Here is a 23,929-nt window from a genome sequence, read left to right as displayed (position 1 = left end):
GACAAGAAGAGCGGGGTAGTAGTTGCGCTGGGAAGGATAGCACGCTTTTCTGTACCTCTCTTCGTTTTAACTTTCTGAGCGTGTTTTTAATCCAAACATATCATATCTATATGTTTTTGGAATCAGGAACCGATAAGGAATAAGATGAAAGTGTTTTTAAATTGATTTGGAAAATTTAATTTTGATAATAATTTTTATATATTTAATTTTCAGAGCTTGTTTTTAATCCGAATATAACATATTTATATGTTTTTGGAATCAGCAAATGATGGAAAATAAGATGAATGTAAATTTGGATCGTTTTATAAAAAACATATTTTTTTTACAATTTTCAGATTTTTAATGACCAAAGTCATTAATTAATTTTTAAGCCACCACGCTGAAATGCAATACCGAAGTCCGGGCTTCGTCGAACATTACCCGACCAAAATGTCAACCAATTTGGTTGAAAAATGAGGGCGTGACAGTGCCGCCTCAACTTTCACGAAAAGCCGGATATGACGTCATCAAAGACATTTATCAAAAAAATGAAAAAAACATTCGGGGATTTCATACCCAGGAACTCTCATGTCAAATTTCATAAAGATCGGTCCAGTAGTTTAGTCTGAATCGCTCTACACACACACACACACACACACAGACAGATACACACACACACACACGCACATACACCACGACCCTCGTCTCGATTCCCCCCCTCTACGTTAAAACATTTAGTGAAAACTTGACTAAATGTAAAAAAGGCAGAAAAACTATTCACATACACGTTGTAGGCTATACATACATTCTTGCGTTATGAAACACTGATGCTTTATGGACAGATATGATCAATATGAAAATAATCAGAACGAAGTCTTCCATCACTGTGACTTTTCGTAATTTGACATTAAATGTAATGAGAGGTGTTTTTTGAAAGTATTGAGACTTGTTGGAACTGATTCCGGGAGAGAATTCCACAAAACGCTGCCAGAATAAGCTAAATTTGATTTAAAGAGATCTATCCGCGGAATGGGGACGTTGAATTTTCGGCTTGGTTTGGCTTTAAATTTTGTAATGAAAGCACTCGGTGCATGGCCGGAAAGGATTTTGTGAAGGAGCACGCCTTTATTTGATTTAAATCTTTCTTTTAAGGGCAAAATCTTTTTTTTATGGTCTTAACAGTTAAACATGTATTACGTTATCATTAAGATTCATGCTTTGTTAGCACTAAGCAGTTGTTTTAATCAGTCTGGTTTTCTCTTGTTTTCATCTTATGAACATTCTAAATGTTAGACTAACTTATTGTCTTGTACAGAATAACAACTGTGTGAATGGTGCTATACTGAATGAAAGAGTGTGACATGAAGTTCTTGTACATCATTGTAAAGAGTGTGAATGACGTTTTAGTTTAGATGTCAAGCGCTTAGAGCAAGCCTTTTTAACGAAAGTTTTTGATTTAGCGCTATATAAATGTTCTTGGTTTAAGCGTGTTTATTCAAATTCACATACACACGTTTCAAACAATAACAACATTGAGAACGTTAACAAGCAGATTGCTTATGGACACGTTCTTGAACTTATAATCAATACACATTCAGATAGCAAAACATGGCGAACAAGTGATAGCTTCAACACTTATCTTGATAATCTTTAATTATATTTTATACAAATAGGGTAAAGAGAGAGAGAGAGAGAGAAAGAGAGAGAGAGAGAGAGAGAGAGAGAGAGAGAGAGAGAGAGAGAGAGAGAGAGGGAGAGGGAGAGAGAGAGAGGGAGGGAGAGAATGCCTGGCTACATCAATTGCACAGTTAATATAATATCAGCCGAAGCGATTAGTTAACATAACATAGTCTTGTACAACAGAGAATATTTTCGTGTTCAAAGATATAGTTAAATCAGTATTTCCAAACAAGAGTGTTTTGCAGTCCAGAACGTGTGTTGGCAGACTATTGAATAAAATGGTTCTATGTTCTTTAAATTTTGGACAGTGTAATAAGAAATGTTCAGAATCTTCCGGGCATGCTCCACACGTACATTCTAAATTATCAGAGAGGTGTCGGTTAACTAAGTCTTGTTGCAAATCGCTCATGTTTAGTCTCAACCTGCTGTGAAGTACCTGTCCCTGGCGGTTGCCTAGATAATAATACGGTGGAACAACAACATCTCCATCGGTCAAATACCTTTTAAATTCACCAACTGACTGCGTTTGTTGTATATTTTCTGGAAGATTATTCCACAAAGCTGTCGTTGAAGGAAAAAATGAAGATTTATATAACTCACTTCTGCACAATGGAAACTTACGTTCAAGAGGGCGTCGTCTGTGGTAAGGATTTACATCGGAAACCAGGACCGGCAGTTTGGAATATAAATATTCTGGGGTTAAACGATTTACAATTTTATAATACAGCAAAAGTTTATGACGACGTCGCCTTTCTTTCAGGGGCACAAAACCCGATTCGTTATACAGTTTTTGGTGGCTTGTGCCACGTACTGCACCTACAATGATTCGGATTGCATCGAGATGCAATGTCTCCAACTCGTCTGCCAAACACTGTGTACAGTTATCCCAGATAACGTCCGCATAATCAAACAATGGTAACATAAAGGATTTATATATAACTTCAAGTGATTTCCTGTTTAAACGATGCTTGAATAAACCAAAACACGCAATTGACTTTCTACATTTAGCAATTAGACTTTTTATGTGGGAATCCCATTTACAATTACCTTGTAGAATGACGCCAAGGTGCTTGTGATTTTCAACATCAACTAAGTGTGCATCTTCGAAATACAATGGTGGAAGTAAAACATTTTGTTGCCTACAAATGTCCAACAATTCTGTCTTTTGACAATTAAAAGTGACTTTCCATTTAGAAGCCCATGTGCGAATTTTATCCAAATCAGAATTCAAAATCTCTGCTCGTACATCATCGTTATCTAAACTTAAGTACATACTCGTATCGTCTGCAAAGAGTTTCAACACTGATTCAAGACCAACACCAATATCGTTAATATAAATGAGAAATAAAAGAGGTCCTAAGACAGAACCCTGAGGGACACCAGCAGAAGGGGTAGCATAACTTGATTTGGTTCCTTTCAATACTACTGCTTGTCTGCGATCGCTCAAGTAATGTTCAAACCAAACAAGCAAGGGACCTCTTATACCTATCGCCTCAAGCTTGTGGAGCAGACCGCGATGCCAGACTTTATCAAAAGCTTTGGATACATCAAAAAATATTGCCTGTGACATAATGTTTTTATCAAGTGCAACACAAAAATCATCATATATACTCAATAGTTGATAAACAGTCGAATCACCAGCAATAAAACCAGATTGGCAGTGTGTAATCAAATCATAATTTTTCAAATAACCAAACACACGGATTTGTATACATTTTTCAAGCACCTTCCCAATACAACTCAGCAAAGAGATTGGACGGTAGTTGGAACAAGCACTCCTATCGCCTTTCTTAAAAATGGGCGTAATGTGAGCAGTTTTCCAGACAACTGGAAAAACACCCTCAGACAAGGATCTGTTAAAGAGAACTGTAAGCGGTGGAACGATAACAGGTAATCCATCTACAAGCAATTTATTATGTATTCCGTCAGGGCCCACAGCCTTGGATAAATTTAAATTCCTTAACACTTATAAATGTTCTTCTTCTTCTTATTATTATTATTATTAAATCTTAAGTTTTTTATAATCGTCGAAAACAAGACTGGATTGTTTTAATAGAACTGATTTTAGTGCTCGTCTGTGTAGACTATACAGTGGTTTTAAAATATTTGCACTCGCTGAGTCCCAGATGGTCGAACAATAATCCGTGATGGTTTGTATGTATGCATTATAAAATAATAACCTTGAGTGTGGACCAAGAAAGTGTTTTATTCTGTTCAACAAATATATTTTCCTCGACATGGTTTTACACAACGATCTAACATGATGGGTCCAAGATAAATTATTATCGATATTTACTCCCAATACTTTGTGATCTCCTACTTCCGCTATTGCATCGTTGCCAATTAATAAGGAATGAGGATTATTCTTGATGTTTTGTCTTTTTTGCCTTGTTGTATTCAACATGTATTTGGTCTTTTCCCCAAGACTCATGTGGTTATATTCTGTCCAATTAATGAGATCATCTACACTGTTCTGCAATGATAAATAAACTTTGTCTAATTTTTTATCAGAAGTGTGTATGGTCGTATCATCAGCAAATAGTTCACAATCATCATTAACACTAAGAGGAAGATCGTTAATATACAGAGAGAAAAGAAGTGGCCCAAGGACAGAACCCTGGGGGACTCCATATAACACCGGTCTTTTACTTGACATAGTGGAATTCACGCAGACGGATTGCTCTCGTCCGGCTAAGAAAGATGAGAGGAGGCATAGGGTTTGGGGTGACAATCTATACTCAGCTAATTTTCTTAAAAGTAACTCATGATTAATGACGTCGAATGCTTTTGCAAAATCGACGAATAGGACACCACAGAGTTCATTATTATTAATGTTGTTAAGCAAGTTTTCAAGAAGGTTTATTAATGCTGTGTGGCACGAATGATTTTCTCTGAAGCCTGACTGATTTGAATGAATAAGGTCGTATTTCTTCAAATGTGCGGCCAAGTGTGTATATATGTGTTTTTCAAGTGGTTTGGATAAAACAGGAAGAATCGAGATTGGTCTGTAATTGGCGGGGTCAGAAGAATTACCTGATTTGAATAGCGGGATTACTTTTGCCTCCTTTAATTTGGCGGGAAAGTCAGATTTGTCCAGGCACAAGTTGTAAACGTATGTCAGAGATTCTGCAATAAAAGGGGCAGACAACTTCAAAATTTTCCCATCAAGATTATCTAGACCATGAGTACCAGTTTGTTTTAAGCATATCAGATAATGGAAGACTTCGCTCACAGATAACAGGGGGATGTCTAAATTATGTGTAATATTTTTTGAAACAGAAAACTGTTTCAACTTGTCCAGATTATTCTGTTTTGATCTATCATTTGTGATTATTTTTTCAACAATAGAAGTGAAATGAATGTTAAGATCATCAGCAGGTACATCAATGACAGAAGATTTTACGGTTTCTTTACGTGTCAACTGGTTGATCACTTTCCAGATGGCTTTTGAGTTTTGTTTCGTATTTGATGCAGCGAGCTCACGGTAATATTTTTTGCGAGCAGCACGTTTCATGGACGTTACTTCGTTTCTCTGCTTTCTGTACTCTTCTTCTCTGCCATTACGTTTAAGAAAATCGCGGTGATTAATCGCACATTGAATGTCGTGTGTAAGCCATTTTGGTTTTGGGTGTTGCTGCACACGAGAGGTTCTGAATGGTGCATGTTTATCATATACTTTTATAAACAAGTTGTACCATAATTCAAATGCTTCATCGGGGTCAGTATGATTATAAATTATTGAAAAATCTGTACAACTTAAATCAGAAAGGAATGATTCTTTATCAAGTTTTGAAAATAGCCTATAAGTTATGAATTTATGCTTTCGTTTGGGGATTCTAACCCCTTTTTTCGACCATGTGAGGCATATTGGAAAGTGATCACTACAACCAATACTTGGAACTGAGGTTTCAATAATGTTAGCCTGGGTTGACACACATATATGGTCTATAAGCGTAGATGAGGTAGCTGTAACTCTTGTTGGAATCGTTACTAATTGTTGTAAATTATGAAAGGATAACTTTTCCATCCAGCACTTGTTGGGTTTGAGAAGATCAAGATTAAAATCGCCCAAAAGTATAATTTCTCTGGATTCAAGGCTGACAGCGTCCATCATGTTGTCGAAATTATCAAACCAGTTAACATGTTCAGCTGGATTCCTGTAGCAGAAACCGGTCAAGACTGGCGCTGATTTACGCAATTTTAATTCCAGCCATATTGTTTCAACCGAATGCTGCTCTAAGTGATGAAGTCTATGAAACGTTAAGGACTCGTGGATATAAACAAGCAAACCAGTTTCTTTTGTTGGTGATGGATCTCGACGTACGACATTATATCCTTTTTAGAGAGAGAGAGAGAGAGAGAGAGAGAGAGAGAGAGAGAGAGAGAGAGAGAGAGAGAGAGAGAGAGAGACACACACACACACGCACACACAGACAATGAGACAGACAGACAGACAGAGTATGTGCGTGTATGTGTGAATGGACGCCTCAATGTTATTTTCTAACAGTGAACGATGCTGTTTTGACTCCGCTTTTCAGACTTGTTCCAGTGCTCAGCAGGCGAAGTGAAGTGCAGCAACAACGTGTGCATAGAAACACAGTGGATGTGTGACAACCAGGACGACTGCAAGAATGGATGGGATGAGCTTCCGGAGAACTGTAAATCCTGAAACTAAGACAGTTAATTACACAATGTTTTAGTTTTCCAAAGCGCATGCTCAGAAAGTTAGAGCTTGGAGTCCCCTGTATTTTCAAAGTTTTGCATCACCTTTTACCTTATATGGAAATAAAACAAGTCGGGTATGGCGAAAATACAACATTTAGTCAAGCTGTCGAACTCACAGAATGAAACTGAACGCACTGCATTTTTTTCAGCAAGACCGTATACTCGTAGCATCGTCAGTCCACCGCTCGTGGCAAAGGCAGTGAAATTGACAATCCAGAAGAGCGGGGTAGTAGTTGCGCTGAGAAGGATAGCACGTTTTTTTTTTTTTATCTCTATTCTTTTTAACTTTCTGAGCTTGTTTTTAATCCAAACATATTATACCTATATTTTTTTGGAATCAGGAACCGACAAGAAAAATTAATAAGATGTCATTGTTTTTAAATCGATTTCGAAAAATTAATTTTAATCATAATTTTTATATTTTTAATTTTCAGAGCTTATTTGTAATCCGAATATAACATATTTATATGTTTTTGGAATCAGAAAAAGATACAAAATAAGATGAAATTGTTTTTGGATCGTTTTATAAAAATATATTTTTAATTACAATTTTCAGATTTTTAATGACCAAAGTCATCAATTAATTTTTAAGCCTCCAAGCTGAAATGCAATACCAAAGTCCGGCCTTTGTCGAAGATTGTTTGGCCACAATTTCAATCAATTTCATTGAAAAATGAAGGTGTGACAGTGCCGCCTCAACTTTTACAAAAAGCCGGATATGACGTCATCAAGGACATTTATCCCCAAAAAAAGAAAAAATGTCTGGGGATATCATTCCCATAAACTCTCATGTAAAATTTCATTAAGATCGGTCCAGCAGTTTACTCTGAATCGCTCTAAACACACACAGACACACACACAGACACACAGACAGACACACACATATATATATATATAGTATACTTACAGGGGGTATAAGTCCCCCATCGGGAGCCCGGACCCCCCCTTTTTATACCATTTTGAGCATACGGCCACCGGAGATCGGGGGACCTAAGGTAAATACGAATTTGAAAGCGGGAGAAGGGAGAAGGGAGGTAATCATTGCGTTACTATAAGCAAGACATCATAAAGTGTACTGTCTCCCTTTACTAGGATTAAAAATATCTGCCGTTTGAGATTTAATTTAAATTGAAGTTTGTAGTCAATATGTACATTATGTAAAAAAGGGAATTTATGGACCCCACACCTTTTTATTCCAAATCTCAAAAACAATTGAGTTATATTTTAAAAAAAATCAGGGTTAAGCTTCTTAACCTACAATCTAAAGAACTAATCCAAAACAAATCTGTTTGAGTCCTCATTCGGTGCAAGATTAAAAATTTCTAAGATATACGGCTTGATTTTGCTGTGACCCTGCAACCGGGAAAATGGCGTCCAACTGATTCAGATGTATGCGGTAAGTCATTTTTGCTTTCTTTGATTTGTTCTTTATCTAACTTATTTATCAAGTATTATTTCTTTCTTGTACTACTATTTGACTTGTTGTCAATTGTGTGCTTTGCTGGGAAGAATGGTAATAACATAACATAGGGTTACAAAGATTTACTTGAAGTTACAGCAAGTACTGAGTAGCGAACTTGCATGCGCACGTGTTTCCAGAAATCGGGAACTCGACTCGAAACTTTTGAACATATTAAACCATTTTTCTGACACTAGTGCATATATTTTGTTGACAAATAGTATCATTTAGTAATTCTACATCGAAACATGTGCTTGGTATTTCGGATAACAGACTCGTCTGAGGTGTCAGCTTTTGAGTGGAGAAATTGAAACTCGCTGCGAGATCGCGAGCTCTTCCGTCGTTTCGAACTTTTGCACTTTGTGGCTGGTTTTTCTGTGACATCATGTATGGACTTCGAGATTTTAATATAGATCTATATATATTTATTAACAACAACAGAACGTTAAACAGCTTGTTGTTACTTTTTAAGGAAACGAAGAAGAAATAAAAACGTAAATAAAACTTATATAGTTATACTGTGAGTGTGACTGTCAGAAGCGAAACTGACTGAAATCAACATCGGGTCGTGTCCGAACAGATTTTCTTAAAAAAAGAAAACAGAGAAGTTTGAGTTGCTGACGACCGTTTCCTCAAGCAAACTGCTTCGATTTCATGTTTGACATTGTCGATGGTGTCCACCAGTTCTGGTGCATGTTTTAATGCAAAAAAGAGTTAGTTTCTGAGCAAGCATTTCTTTACAGCAGTCCCTGCAATGATGAAGGCCCTCCGAGAAAGAGAGTGAAAAATCGGCCACCGTTCTCAGCATCGCGTATCTGTGTGTAACCTTTTTCATTGACAAGATACTCTTGTTTCCCTGCAGCCTTGACCAGTGAGTCGGTTACCTAATCTGTGAACCCTTCAGTTGTGTTGCTTTGTCAAAAGTTAGACACAGTCAACTAGTTTTGCTCTGAGTGAACAGTGCAGCTGGCCTCAATTAGCCGGTGACACCTCTCTGGCCACAGCACCAAACAGTACATGGCTGGGGGGAGAGAGAGAGGGGGGGGGGGGGGTAGCTGGCTAAACTCAGTGGGGTGTCTGGTGTCACTGAAGTCAGCAGGAAGAGCATTGGAGAGAAATAGAGAGGTGTACTTGGAATAAAGGCCGTGAAAGGTGAATGCTCGCCCTAATAGGCTTGAGGTTTGCTGACCGATGTGAATGCGTGATATATTGTGTAAAAAATTCCATCTCACACGGCAGAAATTAATATGTAAATCGCCGTGAGCTCTTGTGAGAAACGGCGATTAATAAATGTCCATTATTATTATTATTACTCTTCCAAACAATTTCCAAGGATCAGTTGTCAGGGCTTAGGGTAGTCAGTGAGGGAGAGTGAGAGCGGTTTGTGTACAGTCCGACAGAAGAGTGAAAAGTCACTGCCACAAGATCGGCATGCAGTCAATAAAGCCAGACAAGAAGAATGATTATGACATGCGGCTCTATCTGCTGTTTTTTTTTATTCAAACTGGTTTTCAACGCTTATTCTCACAAAGCATCTGCACACCTGCCTCTGCCTCTGTGCTGTGTTTGTGTGGCTGCTTTCGTATGATGTCAGTGCATGGTGAGTGCGTTCACTGCCTTGTCACCACTTCCCTACCTTTTTCAGAATGTTTTCTTGGAGTTGGATAATTCTTTGAATTTGCGATTTTCCAACATCAAGACTTTTTGCAATCGCGATGGCAGTTTCTCCCTTTTTGTGTTTGTTCACAACATTCACTCGATTTTCGCGAGTTAAATATTTTCTTTTCTTTGTAGACGCCATGTCGATCTCCACTGCTCTTCTGTCCAAAGACTGTCTATTCTGACTGAATTGAACGGTGTGTGTTGGTCTCGTGAGTTTGTTTTCTCGATGATTGGTTTGTGATGTTTACTCAGCCCACCCAACCATCACACCTCTCAGCGGTTAATTAGTGCCTTTGCTTACGCAAGACGGTTATAACTGGTTATAGCGGGGTGGTCGCTACACTGGTGACAACTATATAAGGAAACACATCGGTTAAAAAAAAAAGGTCGTTGTGGCGGGGTAGTCCTCAGAGAGAGGGGTCGTTGTGAGGGGTTCCACTGTATTATTATTATTATTAGATGTATTAGCAGTGAGATTTTGTCATTTGAATTGTGCTATTTTTCCACTCTCAGTAACCATCTGTTTCTTGTTCCAGACACCCACATAGAGGATGCAGGTGACTCCAGCCCCGAGGTGGAGTTTGTTCCGCGCTACGATCGGATCGCAGGCTCTCGTGACAACTACAATGTGTTCACTTCCAACTTGCCAGGTGCTCAGAACGTGACCATTCGGCCAGCCAGTAGCGACAAAACCCCTGCTGCTACGGCGGGGGCCCGAACCGTGTCGCAGTCACAGAGAGACAGCGTTGGCGCCACTTTGCCCAGAGCCGGTGCACTGACTGTTACTGGACTCAATCAGGTGAGAGTGAAGGGAGGGGTGGGGGTGAAAGAAAAGCAGGGTCTCAGAGAGGGGCATTGTTAGCGCAACTTTGTTCCGGAGCTGGTGCAGTCGACTTGATTATGTAAGGAAGAAGTGAAGAGAGAAATGGGGGAAGTTGGGGGGGGGGAGGGGGGAAGGGGAGAAAGGCAGGCATGCCTACAGACAGAAAGAGAGGGTGGTGCCCCCAACAATGTATGCAATTTTTGTGAATTAGAACAAGATACAGTTTATCATTATTTGTGGCAATGTGAACATGTCCAGGTTTTTTGGACGGAATTTGAAAAATGTCTGAAAGAAAAATGTTATAACTGTGACAGACTCAGACTTACACCAACACTGGTACTATTGAACCATGAAAACCACATGAAAACAGACGCTGCGCTGGTTTTGATTATATTTTATTAATATACTGTATCGTACCTTTCAAATGCCTGAGCCACCTGATTATACTGTAGGTAGTTTTTGCTCCTCTGCGCATTACATTGTGCAGTATCACAGTATTGTGTCATGCATTATATCCGCAGGGCATTAGCAGAGACTAAAATATGTTAGTTGAAAAAAATGTCCAGTCTGTTGTTTATTTTAAGGCATGTTCATGTTCTTTTGTGATGTTGCAGCATACACAGCAGTTTATTATTAATCAAATCCTGCTGATATCATAATTGACCAACCAACAAATGTTACTGGTATAAAAAGTACCAATCAACATAATCTCACTCCGATTGTCCTGTTACATACAGCTTGTTATTAGAGCTTTGACAAATTGTTCTGTTTCGAAATTTTTGTTCAGCTCATTCCAAAAGACAGTACCAAAAGAGTACAGTGAAAACCCCCTCTAAAAATTTGAGAAAATCAGGTCTTAAAAAGGAGGGAGTCTTAAAATGGGGGTAATTTTACAGAGGTTATGAACAGAAAGTCTGAAAAAACAAGGTCTTAAAAAGGAGGGAGTCTTGAATTGGGGGTGTCTTAAAAGGGGTGGTTCCACTGTATCAATGTTGTTACGATGCTGCGTTACAGGCAGGGCGTAACGGCACCACACCGGCGCCAGAGATTGGAGCCTTCAGCGGTGTGCAGTACAGGGCTCCTGCCCCCGGCCCCACCCTTCGCTGGGAGAACCCTCACTCTGACCCCTACAGTGTGCTCAATGTCTTCTCCGGGAACCAACGATATGTCAAAGGTACGCCAGTCACAAAATCACATCAAGTTCAAAACAAGTTGAATCATCGGTTTCAGTTGTGACATGCTTGTCATCATTGTGACACACACACAAGCAGGGACTTCTTCTTCGTTCATTGGCTGAAAATCCCACGTTCACTTATGATCATGCACGTAAAAGTGCATGATCGTTTTTACCCTGCCATTCAGGCAGTCATACGCCACTTTTGGGGGAATGCAGGAGACAGTCATGTCCGGAGTCTTTTTTCTTCTCCCAGAGACTTTTGTCAGAAGTTAGCCAGTTTCCCTGATCTGCTTCGTGTGAATATGTCCCAGAATATTTTGAAGAAATCACCAATCTTCAGTTTTTTGTATTGCAAAAAAAAAAAAAAAAGGAACGAGATAAGAAAAGCTAAATTGTCTGGCGTTCCAGTCAGTAAATGTTCACATGTGGAATTTGGGGGCCCGGTAGCTCATTTGGTAGAGCACTGGACTTGTGATCCTAGGGTCGCAGGTTGGAATCCGGGCTGGGGCGGACACAGGTCAACTTTATGTGCAGACTCAGAGACGGTGTCCATGTTCCACCCCCGTGTCACCACTGTGGCACGTAAAAGACCTCGCTCGTTCTGCCACAAGTGCAGGTGGCTGATTACACCTAAACATGCACACACCTGGGTAGCGCGACTCTGTTGCTGCTAGCTTTCCACTGGGAGGAATTGACCTGAATTTCCCAGTGATGGGACAATAAAGTAATGAAAATGGAAATGAATATTTCCACCACCTTTTGTTCCAGCCCCAGGACGCCCCGACAGACAGAGCGCCCGAGACAGGGACACTCACCCTCAGTCCAACAGCACACAGCTCAAGGATCCTAAAATGACCTCCCAGCAGGTCGTCTTTGGCCAGACGCTCGAAGGTCACCCCATGATAACCCGCACGACTTACACGCGTGTGGAAGCTACGCTGCAAGATCGTAGCCAGGCGTCACAGCCGTCTGCATCAGGCAGGGCAAGAGCCACGAGGTAAGGGGTTTGAATCTTGTTGGGGAGGAGGTATGAGAGTACAGTGGAACCCCCCTTTTAAGACCTCCAAAATTGCGAGAAAATCTGATCTTGAAAAGGAGGGAGTCTTAAAATGGAGGTAAATGTACTGAGGTCATGCAAAGAAAGTCTGAAAAAGGAGGGAGTCTTAAAATGGAGGTAAATGTACTGAGGTCATGCAAAGAAAGTCTGAAAAAGGAGGAAGTCTTAAATCGGGGGTCTTAAAAGGGGGGGGGGGGGTGTCGGGGTCCACTGTAGTGGTGATGATGATAGTCTAGAGCCACTATTTCTCTCCCTCTCTCTCTCCATTTGCCTTTGTGACTGTCTTCTGTCTTTATAGTTGTCCCTCTGTGTGCATTTGTACACACATTCCTTTGCTTACCTAACTACAGAACTGTGCACTTGTTTTAGCCGTCAAGACAGCTTCTGTAATAGTGCTGACGTGTCCTCTCAATATGAGGCTTATATCGCGCGTATTCCATGGGTATAGTTCTAAGCTCAGGGATTTTTTATTTTTTTTATTTTAATTTTATGCAATTTATATCGCGCACATATTCAAGGCGCAGGGATTTATTTATGCCGTGTGAGATGGATTTTTTGAGTCACTTGAGAAAAAGTGACTCTATGTAATCGGTCAGTGTTAGTCTGTCCGGCCGGCCGGCCGGCCGGCCGTAGACACCACCTTAACGTTGGACTTTTCTCGGAAACTATCAAAGCGATCGGGCTCATATTTTGTTTAGTCGTGACCTCCAATGACCTCTACACTTTAACGATGGTTTCGTTGACCTTTGACCTTTTTCAAGGTCACAGGTCAGCGTCAAAGGAAAAATTAGACATTTTATATCTTTGACAAAGTTCATCGGATGTGATTGAAACTTTGTAGGATTATTCTTTACATCAAAGTATTTACATCTGTAGCCTTTTACGAACGTTATCAGAAAAACAAGGGAGATAACTAGCCTTTTCTGTTCGGCAACACACAACTTAACGTTGGGCTTTTCTCGGAAACTATAAAAGTGACCGGGCTCAAATTTTATGTGAACGTGACTCATTGTGTTGTGAATAGCAATTTCTTCCTGTCCATCTGATGCCTCATATAATATTCAGAACTGCGAAAGTGACTCGATCGAGCGTTTGCTCTTCTTGTCTAAACATGTTTTGCTTTCTCGGTTTCATTCTGTGTTTGAGTCTGCAGTTTGACAATATATAGGGGGGGGGGGGGGGGGGGGGGGGATAAAAGAGATATTTTCTGTCATCAGTCAGACTGTTTCAGTGTCAACCAGTGTCAAGTGCTTTGTGTGGTTACTCCTATTGCAACTGTGACTCATTAATGTAAATTGGTTGATTTATTAGTGATTTTACACAGAGAGCTTACATACAAAGTTTCGTACCCATGCAGTTAAAGGGGACCTCCAGTCAAAATTGTTGCCTAGTTCTTCTGCTTATCGGAATCCTCACCTTTCTAAATGTCTGTTACCAAATTTTTGCTGCACATACTGACATAGATACCGACTTTCGTTGGAGCGAATACAATGGCTTGAAAATCACATAAATTATGTTGAGAGGCTCACAAGTGGCTTCCGTGACATGGTTTACCACACCACAGAGAGACCTGCGATGTCAATTTTAGCTGTCGTGTGAGTGCACCTGCACTTCAGTTGACGCCATAGGCGCTTGCTATAACAATATGATAATCAAATAATCACTGTTAATGGTAAAATGTATGTTCTTTGGTAAATAAATTGTATTTTAGGGTCGCCCAGAATTTTGCCAAAACATCATTTTTCAGATACATACCTTTGTTATGGCTCATTTTATTCAGACATTATTCATCTTTCATGTGCTGCAATTGTATTTTGCATAAACAAATCATTGTTTGAGATAATAGCCTTTTAGTTGGGTGGGTGTGGTGCTGACAACACCCAAAATGGCGACCCAAAACAGTAAAAAATAACATTCAGTCACTCTCCTTCTGTACCTAATAACAAGGATTACTCCCTTGAAAACCTGAAACAATGGGCACCTCCCTATCTGCCATTCAAAATGGCCGACTAGACCGTTTACTGTGTCGCGCATGCTGTGTTCATTTTACTTTCAAGATACATTGTGTGTAGCTGTGTTGAGTGTATTTTAGGGTATTGCAGTTTGTTTTGGTAAAGACTATGCCCGGGGATAAAAAGTATGGGCCTTCAAAGCCCAAGAAACGCAAATTTTGTGGAAATAAGCACATGAAGAAGCAGACGAATCAAAACAGCGAAAGTATAGCATCGAGTGACGAAACTGTAAGTGCTGAAAGTTCAAGTTTTGGTACAACTACAAGTGAATCAGCAGATTGTACCACTCGATCGGAACAAAAACTAGAGAACCCTGCCTTGTACAAACTGATCTTTGATTGTAGTAGTGAGGAGTCTGGTAATGAGGAAGAAGATAAATCAGACAGTGAGTGGGAAGAGAGTGAGGAAACTGATGATGCACAGAATAGTTGACATCAAAATTCTAGGTGACAACATTTCAGCAAATTTAGTGTGTATAGAAGTAGAAAGGGTCTAGCAAGCACCTTTGCTTTCCATTGTGTCAATCAACACTGTGATAGGCAGCAAACTTTCTCTTCTTCCCCCCAGGTTCCTGTTGGCAATTCTGTTGTCAACACCGTAAATCGAAGAGCGGTGTTTGTTATGAGATGTGTAGGAGCTGACGTATCTGAACTAGAAACATTCCAGTTACACCGCACACTGACCGTTTGGTATAGCTGAGTTTGTTCGAAGATAAGAGGGTACAAGCTGCTTCGGAATTTTTCTTGTTACTCGGGGTTTCTCCAACCACCCCCCCCCCCCCCACCCCCCCCCCCCCCCCCCACCCCCTTTCTGTGTTTTATTCTCACACAGTGTGTGCCATTCGTTCGTGCTTTCTCTCTCTCTCTCTCTCTCTCTCTCTCTCTCTCTCTCTCTCTTTCTCTCTCTCTCTCTCTCCCCCCTCCCCCCCCCACCCCCCCCCCCCCCATTTGCATGCATGTGCCTTGTGTTCTATCCAAGTTTGTGTGCTATTGTGTTCGTCACTACTTTATATAAAACTCGAACACATTTCGTGTCGAAAAACTACTGCTTTCTGGCATAATTTTTGATTTTTCTTTCTGAAGTGACGAGCTCATTCTCCCCAAACATACTGAACAAGGCGGAGCTTGGCTCCTTTTATACCAGGAGTCGCCTCTTTAAAACATGAAACCTGGCGTTTTTCAGTGCAGTGGATTTTGGTGCAGTTAAGTAGAGTTATACGGAGGTGTAGCTAGAAAATTTGATGGTCGGACAAATCGTCCTGATCAACAAAACTTTTTTCGGTCATTTGACCGTTTCCATATATTTTACGGACATTTAATGTTACAAAAACTCTCTCTTTCTCTCTCTTATCAAATGAGAAAGCACACAAACACAGCTAACCTTCAATCAGCTTCTGACTAGTAATGAACTGACAATAAAAATAAGAACAAACCAATATTGTGACACTACATAATTGTTTTGGAGAAAACAAAATGTTAATTGAAGGTTGTCCTACTTCCTGGGACTGTAGGTTGAGCTGTTGCATTGATAACTGAGGCAGACTAAGACAGACTGATGCTGTGTTCCAACTGAAGAACCTCTTTCGCTTGTTTTTTGGGTTGATTCTTCTCCCAAACCCGATACCGATGGTTGCGATGCCGACGCCAACAGATCGGTGGCCTCGTATTGCTCACTTCCCTGTTCATCTACCAAAACCCTACCCCTACTCCCAAAACATTCCAGAGTTCTTTGATGTTTCTTTTTTTAATCAGGGATTCAATGGAGGCCATGTTTACATAATCTCAATTGGACCATGAGGACGAATACGAGTGATCGTTTTCTATATATATATATGTTAGCTTGTAAGTTTATTTGCCATCTTGTTTAATAAACGGTTTTAGGTCTGACCGATTTTATAGCAAACTGAGCGGTCATGGACCGGCTTATCATGTAAATGGACGGACATTTGACTGGATTACAATTTTTCGGACAATTAGGAAAAATTCCGGTCTAGGACCGATATCTGACACCAAACCACACCCCTGGTTATAGCTTCTTCTTCTTCTTCAGCGTTCCTAGATCAGGCCTCAGATTTTCAGTCTAATATGGGTTATGAAATTTGTGGTCAGCAATTTGGCGCACCATAAGGACAGAACAGAGGGATGTTCAGAAATATCAGGGATGGGAATTGACCCGCAAATCACCCATAAGCCCCCTCCCCCCCCCCCCCCCCCCCAAAAAAAAAGTTGTATGTTTCTGGTCACCTGACCCTACCTATTTTCCCTGCCGACTCGACTTTGTTTGCATTTAAAACAAAACAAGAAAAAAATGGTTTTTCGAAGGAAAAAAAATCCTGTTTTTTGACAAAATAAGTTGAAAAGATGTTTTAAAAAAAAGATTCCCGACCTACCTACCCTATATTTTTTAGTCACGTTACCAGAAACATACACTTTGGGGGGGGGGGGGGGGGGGGGATCATAAAGGTGAATTTCCGCCTTTTTCACTTTTTCCAATTCCCATCCTAAATAATGTGTAAAATTTTCTTCTTTCCTTTTGCTCTACCAGGACAAACAGTCGAATGTGAACAAGACGGTAGTGATGCTGATGCTGAATCACCTTGTGAAGAAGACGAGGGTCCGCAGCCACCGATACAAACAAAGAAAGGCGAGTGATGTCATCTCGGCATATTGTTTGGAAACCAAGTGGATACCTGGTGTTTTTCAGTCGATTTTGCTGCACACCTTCATTGCTATTTGACTTTGATCTGAAATATGATGTAGAATCACTGCTAGTCTCAGCCCATGAATCCACATGTTCTGTACATAGTTTTAACGATCAACATATATGGCCAAGAGTCTGATTTGGCGTCAAACCAAGTGGACAGGGGTCCTGTTTTGCCCACATCAGAGCTCCCTGTAGGATTCAAAACAAAGAGTCATGATGACCCCCTGTCCAAAAATCTGGAAGTCATTTTGGAATTTTAGGGAGTCACATTTTATCTAGGATTTTTCTCAAAGTTTAACGTGTGTAAACTAGCGACTGAAGGCAAGGAAAACTTGGCTTGCAAACGTTAGTTATTTCGCTACACAGTAGTAGTGAACGTCACGCGATTTTGCTAGCGTTGTATACTTGTGACTTTGCATTCGGAAACGCACCTCAGTGGTGACGTTCGGAAATAGTGTCTGCTGTGCACGGAAGCTTCTTCACAGGGGTCAAAACCTGCGCAGTTGACGCAGTGAGTGAAAATCTCGGCGTGATTTCAGTGCGTCAATTACGCAGAATCATGCGTTATCGGCAGTTGTAAAAAAACAAAAGTGGGTAAAGTACCGTATGTCTTGTGCACTTGTGTGTTAATTTGTATGATACTTGGGAATTGTTGCTATGCTGTTGGATGCAGGGGTGCTAGTTGTCTGATTCAAAACGGATTTCTGATTTGGGATGTTTGCTTAAAAATAATTTCCGATTTGATCAGGTCCGATTCAGGAATTAACTCTAAAGATTTCGATTTCTCATTACCGAGAAAGTATAGCTGGCGATGTCGTCTGCTAGACATCCCACGAAAGACGCGGCAAGCGTTACTCCACTCCACTGCCACTGAAATGTGGCGCTTTCAACAGCGTCATCACCCTGGGGCCACGAATCGGATCATAGATTGCACCCCCACCCACCCCGCTCATCAATTTTTTTTGGCGTCAATTTCCTATAGCTTTCTTGTGTGTTTTCATGCTTGACTATTTAGTCTTCCGATTTAGGTGCGCCAAAAAAATAATATCTTGTGGATTTCAGATTTGGAAGGTCTTAGTCACCAGCACCCCTGTGGATGAAATGCTGCTGCTAAAACAATTTGTTGATTTTTTTTCTCAGGATTTCCTACTGAGTGTGAATCTATCGAGTCTGACCAATCAAACCATTCAGCATCTGAGAGCAGTGTGAGTGTAGAAACTAAAATATATATGTCGTGCCCATATCACATTACCTGCTATTCAGACTTGGTCGTGTGACACGTTTTCTTCCACACGAGATTACGTTGATTGTCTAACGAAGCCGTCAGGCTGAGTTAGACATCAGCTAATCGAGTGTGGAAGAAAACTCTGTCACACGACCAAGTCGGAATAGCATTTATGTCACAGCTTCAACAGAGGAGAGAACAAACACGTTTTGCGTACTCAAGCTTGACAAACCTAAACACAGGAGCAGCCATTGTGGAGAGATCTACTTTTTGACGGAAGTGACCGAACAACTATGAATGACGTCTCGGTATATGTGAATGACGTCACAGTCACCGTCACAGTCTGTATCTTTTGAAGCATCGCATTCTTCGTGACGTCTTTCTGTGTCTGCATCCGAGAAATGTTTGTTCTTTTCGGGGTCTGTGTCATCTATGTTCAGAACTCTGTCCTTCTAGCTTCAGACTAACAGGCCTCCTGAGCGAGCCACTTTCCAAGGGCAGCTAAATTCGCGTATGGGAACAGTACTGTCGTCTGGGATGTCGTTCTCAGTATTCTCAGCGTTGAAGAATTTGTAAAGAGAAGAAACGATAACAGCAGGAGAAATAAAAGTTGTGTGTGCATTTTGGGGCTTTTGGGGGGACGATTTCGAGTTTGAATCCGTTCTTGCACATGTTCCAAAGCATGTAACAATCTTGCACACGTTTGCTTTAGTAGTGGCAGAGAAGGAAAGTGTGTGACATACTTGCCTATTACGCGTAATGGGATATGGTGTGATATGGGCACTACATAAACACTGATAAGATAATGCAATGGTCAATCCAAACGTTGGTTTTACTCAAAGCATCGCTTATTTGTGCATAGAATAAAATAGACAATACCCGCGCTGTGAGGGGAATGTGAAAATGGGTGCATCTGTGTGCGTGGAATCGTATGGGGTTGATTGTTTTGTTTTGATTTTTGAGTCACTTAAGAAAAAGTGACTATGTAATCGGTCAGTGTTAGTCTGTCCGGCCGGCCGTCCGTAGACACCACCTTAACGTTGGACTTTTCTCGGAAACTATCAAAGCGATCGGGCTCATATTTTGTTTAGTCGTGACCTCCAATGACCTCTACACTTTAACGATGGTTTCGTTGACCTTTGACCTTTTTCAAGGTCACAGGTCAGCGTCAAAGGAAAAATTAGACATTTTATATCTTTGACAAAGTTCATCGGATGTGATTGAAACTTTGTAGGATTATTCTTTACATCAAAGTATTTAAATCTGTAGCCTTTTACGAACGTTATCAGAAAAACAAGGGAGATAACTAGCCTTTTCTGTTCGGCAACACACAACTTAACGTTGGGCTTTTCTCGGAAACTATAAAAGTGACCGGGCTCAAATTTTATGTGAACGTGACTCATTGTGTTGTGAATAGCAATTTCTTCCTGTCCATCTGATGCCTCATATAATATTCAGAACTGCGAAAGTGACTCGATCGAGCGTTTGCTCTTCTTGTTTCATTGGAATACGGAGAGGAGATCAATGGGGATTTGAAATCCGAACCTGAATATGTAGTTTTGTAACTGTTATATCCCCGAAATCAATAATATACAACTGTTGATTAAAGGGCCAGTCCAGAGCAATTTTTGCCATGTTTATTTTTAGCCGATCTGAATCCCAACCTTCCTTCCTAACTATATTCCACCCAAGTTTTAATCTCCAGGAAGCTAGCATTCCACCACTACTGCACTAGAAAGAAAACCCAGTATTCACGCCCATATGTACTAAATACGCCACTTCTTGGCCAAACAGCACATGTTCATAACTTGTGTAGTTCACAGAATGATCGTATAGTAACAGCGAACCCCCTACTGGCACTGAAACTGCATTGGTGAGCACTCTGTATGCTATGCAGTCGGGGAGACCATCACATATTTAGAAACTGGCGTTCTACCCCCAACTGTAGACCAAACAGCTTGTGCACAACCACACTATCAACCCAAGAAAAATGCACACTTCTAAGTAAATAACTAAGCCCGTATTTCAAATTTTAGGCAATGGGTAGCTATCGTACAGATAATGAAAGCGGTGTCATTCATACCCTCCGCGACAATCACAGCTCAACGCACAGCACGTTCCATCGACCGGCCCATCAGTATTCTATAATAGCGACTGGCCCAGCACTGAGAGAGAGGCTCTCTCTGTATACCAAACCAATCCCCAAAGCTAACGCCTGCCTTGCCTGTGGTCGAGCCGACGGTCAGGCGAATTTCGATTTAAAAGTTTAAAGGTCACTTCCGACGTACACGATCGGAAGATTGTTGGATCGTACAGCGCTTATAAATACTTTTGAGACATAACAAAAATGGTCGCAGACATTTTCCAACGTGAGGATTCCAATAAGCCAATAAAAAGATGTACCTTTAGGTATAGATTTATCTGGCAGGATAAATATTGGTTTAGACATAAATGTTTATCATATTTTTCGTGCTAGCAATTATGGCATCATATTAGGATAATGCATATGTAATACCCACAGGGTAAGTATTGAAAGAAACCAAAATTATAATACATTTGTGGGATTTTCATGCCGGTTTGTATTTAAATTGTTTGACAGGATGCCTCATACCGACCAGACACGGAAAACTCTGACGCAGACTCTGTATCTACCGTGTACTCAATTTTGCCACTTGTACAACCACCCCCTACAAAAGGAAAGGTGTCCTCTTCAAATGAAGGTATTTTTTTCAAAGACAAATAACATTGCCAGGTTTCACATGCATGGCAGGGCCAGACTACCGGGGGGGGGGGGGGGTTATGGGGGTTGCGCAACCCCCCCCCCCCCCCCCCAGCCTAATCATGTACCTCACTTATTTAAAACATTTTTTATTATTGTTTATTTTATGCCGTTTCATGCAAGGAGCGACCATTTTCCTATCTCAGAATATAACCTACCCATCAGCTTCAGGGGGCTTTGCCCCCTCACCCCCGCCCCCCCCCCCCACCAAACCCCCCCCCCCCCCCCCCCCCCCCCCCCCCCCCCACTCCTCTTAGCCTAGTCCGGCCCTGCATGATACAGTATGACTTTTTTGTGTATAAATAATCTGTTTGTACTGTGCCTGTGTTGAGCGGAAAATTGTTGCCCTGCTTTAGCTCATGTCAACAATTGGACTGACCAGAATTGATTTTGGATTACTGAATAGAAGTGATATCCGATCGGATATCCGACTGTGATATATTTCTTGTAGTACCAGTTCCAGGACCGAATACCAAGTGCATAAATAGCGTAATTTGCGTAAGTGACGGCTCGTGATTGCTATCAATTTTCTCAAAGATGGGGCTTGGCTATCCTATGTTATCCCACGGCAGTGGGGCGGGGATGTAGCTCAGTCGGTAGCGCGCTGGATTTGTATCCAGTTGGCCGCTGTCAGCGTAAGTTCGTCCCCACGTTCGGCGAGAGATTTATTTCTCAGAGTCAACTTTGTGTGCAGACTCTCCTCGGTGTCCGAACACCCCCGTGTGTACACGCAAGCACAAGACCATGTGCGCACGAAAAAGATCCTGTAATCCATGTCAGAGTTCGGTGGGTTATAGAAACACGAAAATACCCAGCCTGCTTCCTCCGAAAGCGGCGTATGGCTGCCTAAATGGCGGGGTAAAAACGGTCATACACGTAAATAAAAAGCCGGGGGAGTTTCAGCCCATGAACGAACAAACAAACAAACAAACATCCCACGGCAGTTTACTGATAGCTCAAACTGTCTGTATGTGTTTCTTATTTTCATTATTGACTTTTTAATTTTAAATGTTAGGGAATAAATGGAGAAAATCTATGCAGCAGGTGGTGGTATATTGCCCGCACACTCGGACAATGCTTGTTTTCTTCTTCTTCTAGTCAGTCAGATAGCCAGACAATCAGTTGCTCATTTATATGCACCCATCTTGAAAATAAAACCATAACGGTTTTTAAAAAAGAATAACACACACTATGCATGAATAAATACCAACAGCCTTCAAAGTTCAACCGACAGCCTTATTCTGTGACAAAGTCAGCATAATTATGTTCATTGTTGCGGCAAATTGTCGTCTAGGCGACATTTTGCTGCTCTACATAGTACATGCCTGGCTGGGTTTGAGTCCACTGGTTAGCCCGGTGTCAGAATAATGTGACTGGGTGAGATGAAGCCTGTGCTGCGACATCTGTCTTGTGTGTGGCGCACATTAAATGTCAAAGCAGCACTGCCCTGAGATAACCGAAGGGTGGACTGGGCGGTGAGCAAACAAAGTTAAGTTAAGGGTTTGAGTCCCTTCGAAAGTAGGGTGGATGATGTTTCAGTCTATCCAGGGTCGACTTATGTAAGACTCTTCGTGCCTATTCTCGACGTGTGCATCATATATATGCATGTGAAAAAGATCCTGCTTCACGGTACGATTAGACTGGTCAAAGCAGATACCCAGCATGCACATACATATTGGCATAATCTTTCGAAGGGACTCGGATCCCTTCTATATCTTTTTTTTACATCAATGTTGTGTTCTGTTCAACAGTCGGTGGGAAAGGAGCAACTTCTACTCCAACAGTCGATGGGAAAGGAGCAACTTCTACTTTAACAGTCGGTGAAAAAGGACCAACTTATACTTCAACAGTTGGTGGGAAAGGATCGAGCAACTTCCACTTCAACAGTCGGTGAAAAAGGAGCAACTTCAACAGTCGGTGAAAAAGGAGCAACTTCTACTTCAACAGCCGGTGAAAAAGGAGCAACTTCTACTTCAACAGTCAGTGAAAAAGGAGCAACTTCTACTTCAACAGTCAGTGAAAAAGGAGCAACTTCTACTTCGAAGTGAACTTCTTCAGGGAAATCTGTGTTTACTGTGGAGATTTTGACAGCCATCTGAGAAGACATTTACTACGTAAACATTCTGATGAAGAAGCAGTTGCTCCCATGGGGTCGCCTTCACGCGGCGGGAGTGTTTCCACTAAGCTACCCCACCCCTTTACTTCTCTTCTTTTGTCTTATTTCTGCCTTACCAGTCCTTTCACCTATATTTCCTTCCAAGAAAACTCTCCCTACTATTCCCTGCAGATTTCCGATTCCTTTCTTGTTGTCTTATTTCTACCTGACTGGATCCATCACCTTTATTTCACTTACCAAAAGTCTTCTTTTCCACATCCTTATTTCTTTGCCCCCCGCATGTCGTAAGAGGCGACTAACGGATTCTGTTTCTCCTTTTACCCTTGTTAAGTGTTTCTTGTATAGAATATAGTCAATGTTTGTAAAGATTTTAGTCAAGCAGTAAATAAGAAATGTTAAGTCCTTTGTACTGGAAACTTGCATTCTCCTAGTAAGGTCATATATTGTACTACGTTGCAAGCCCCTGGAGCAATTTTTTGATTAGTGCTTTTGTGAACAAGAAACAACAAGTGGCTCTATCCCATCTCCCCCT

The 23,929-nt window shown here is 41.0% G+C and overlaps 2 protein-coding genes across 2 annotated transcripts in view; both read left to right on the top strand.

The window, feature by feature from the left end:
- LOC138956221 (low-density lipoprotein receptor-like) overlaps positions 1-6,475 on the top strand; it is a 10,783-nt gene extending 4,308 nt beyond the window's left edge. The window contains exon 4 of the mRNA XM_070327635.1: positions 6,198-6,475. Within this exon, the coding sequence (XP_070183736.1) occupies positions 6,198-6,328 (131 nt within the window). The 3' untranslated portion in view covers positions 6,329-6,475. The remainder of the gene's footprint in view (positions 1-6,197) is intronic.
- Positions 6,373-23,929, top strand: LOC138953059 (uncharacterized). Its single transcript, XM_070324836.1, has 8 exons — positions 6,373-6,403; positions 7,712-7,780; positions 10,042-10,304; positions 11,343-11,502; positions 12,274-12,502; positions 17,119-17,217; positions 21,102-21,222; positions 23,033-23,929. Exons 1-6 carry the CDS (start codon positions 6,373-6,375, stop codon positions 17,135-17,137), a joined length of 771 nt encoding a protein of 256 aa, XP_070180937.1. The 3' UTR covers positions 17,138-17,217; positions 21,102-21,222; positions 23,033-23,929.

This window comes from Littorina saxatilis, linkage group LG2 (assembly GCF_037325665.1).
Source record: "Littorina saxatilis isolate snail1 linkage group LG2, US_GU_Lsax_2.0, whole genome shotgun sequence".
Classification (NCBI taxonomy): Eukaryota; Metazoa; Mollusca; class Gastropoda; order Littorinimorpha; family Littorinidae; genus Littorina; species Littorina saxatilis.
Note: the sequence above shows the minus strand (reverse complement) of the source record. Positions and strands in the feature narration are given on the sequence as shown.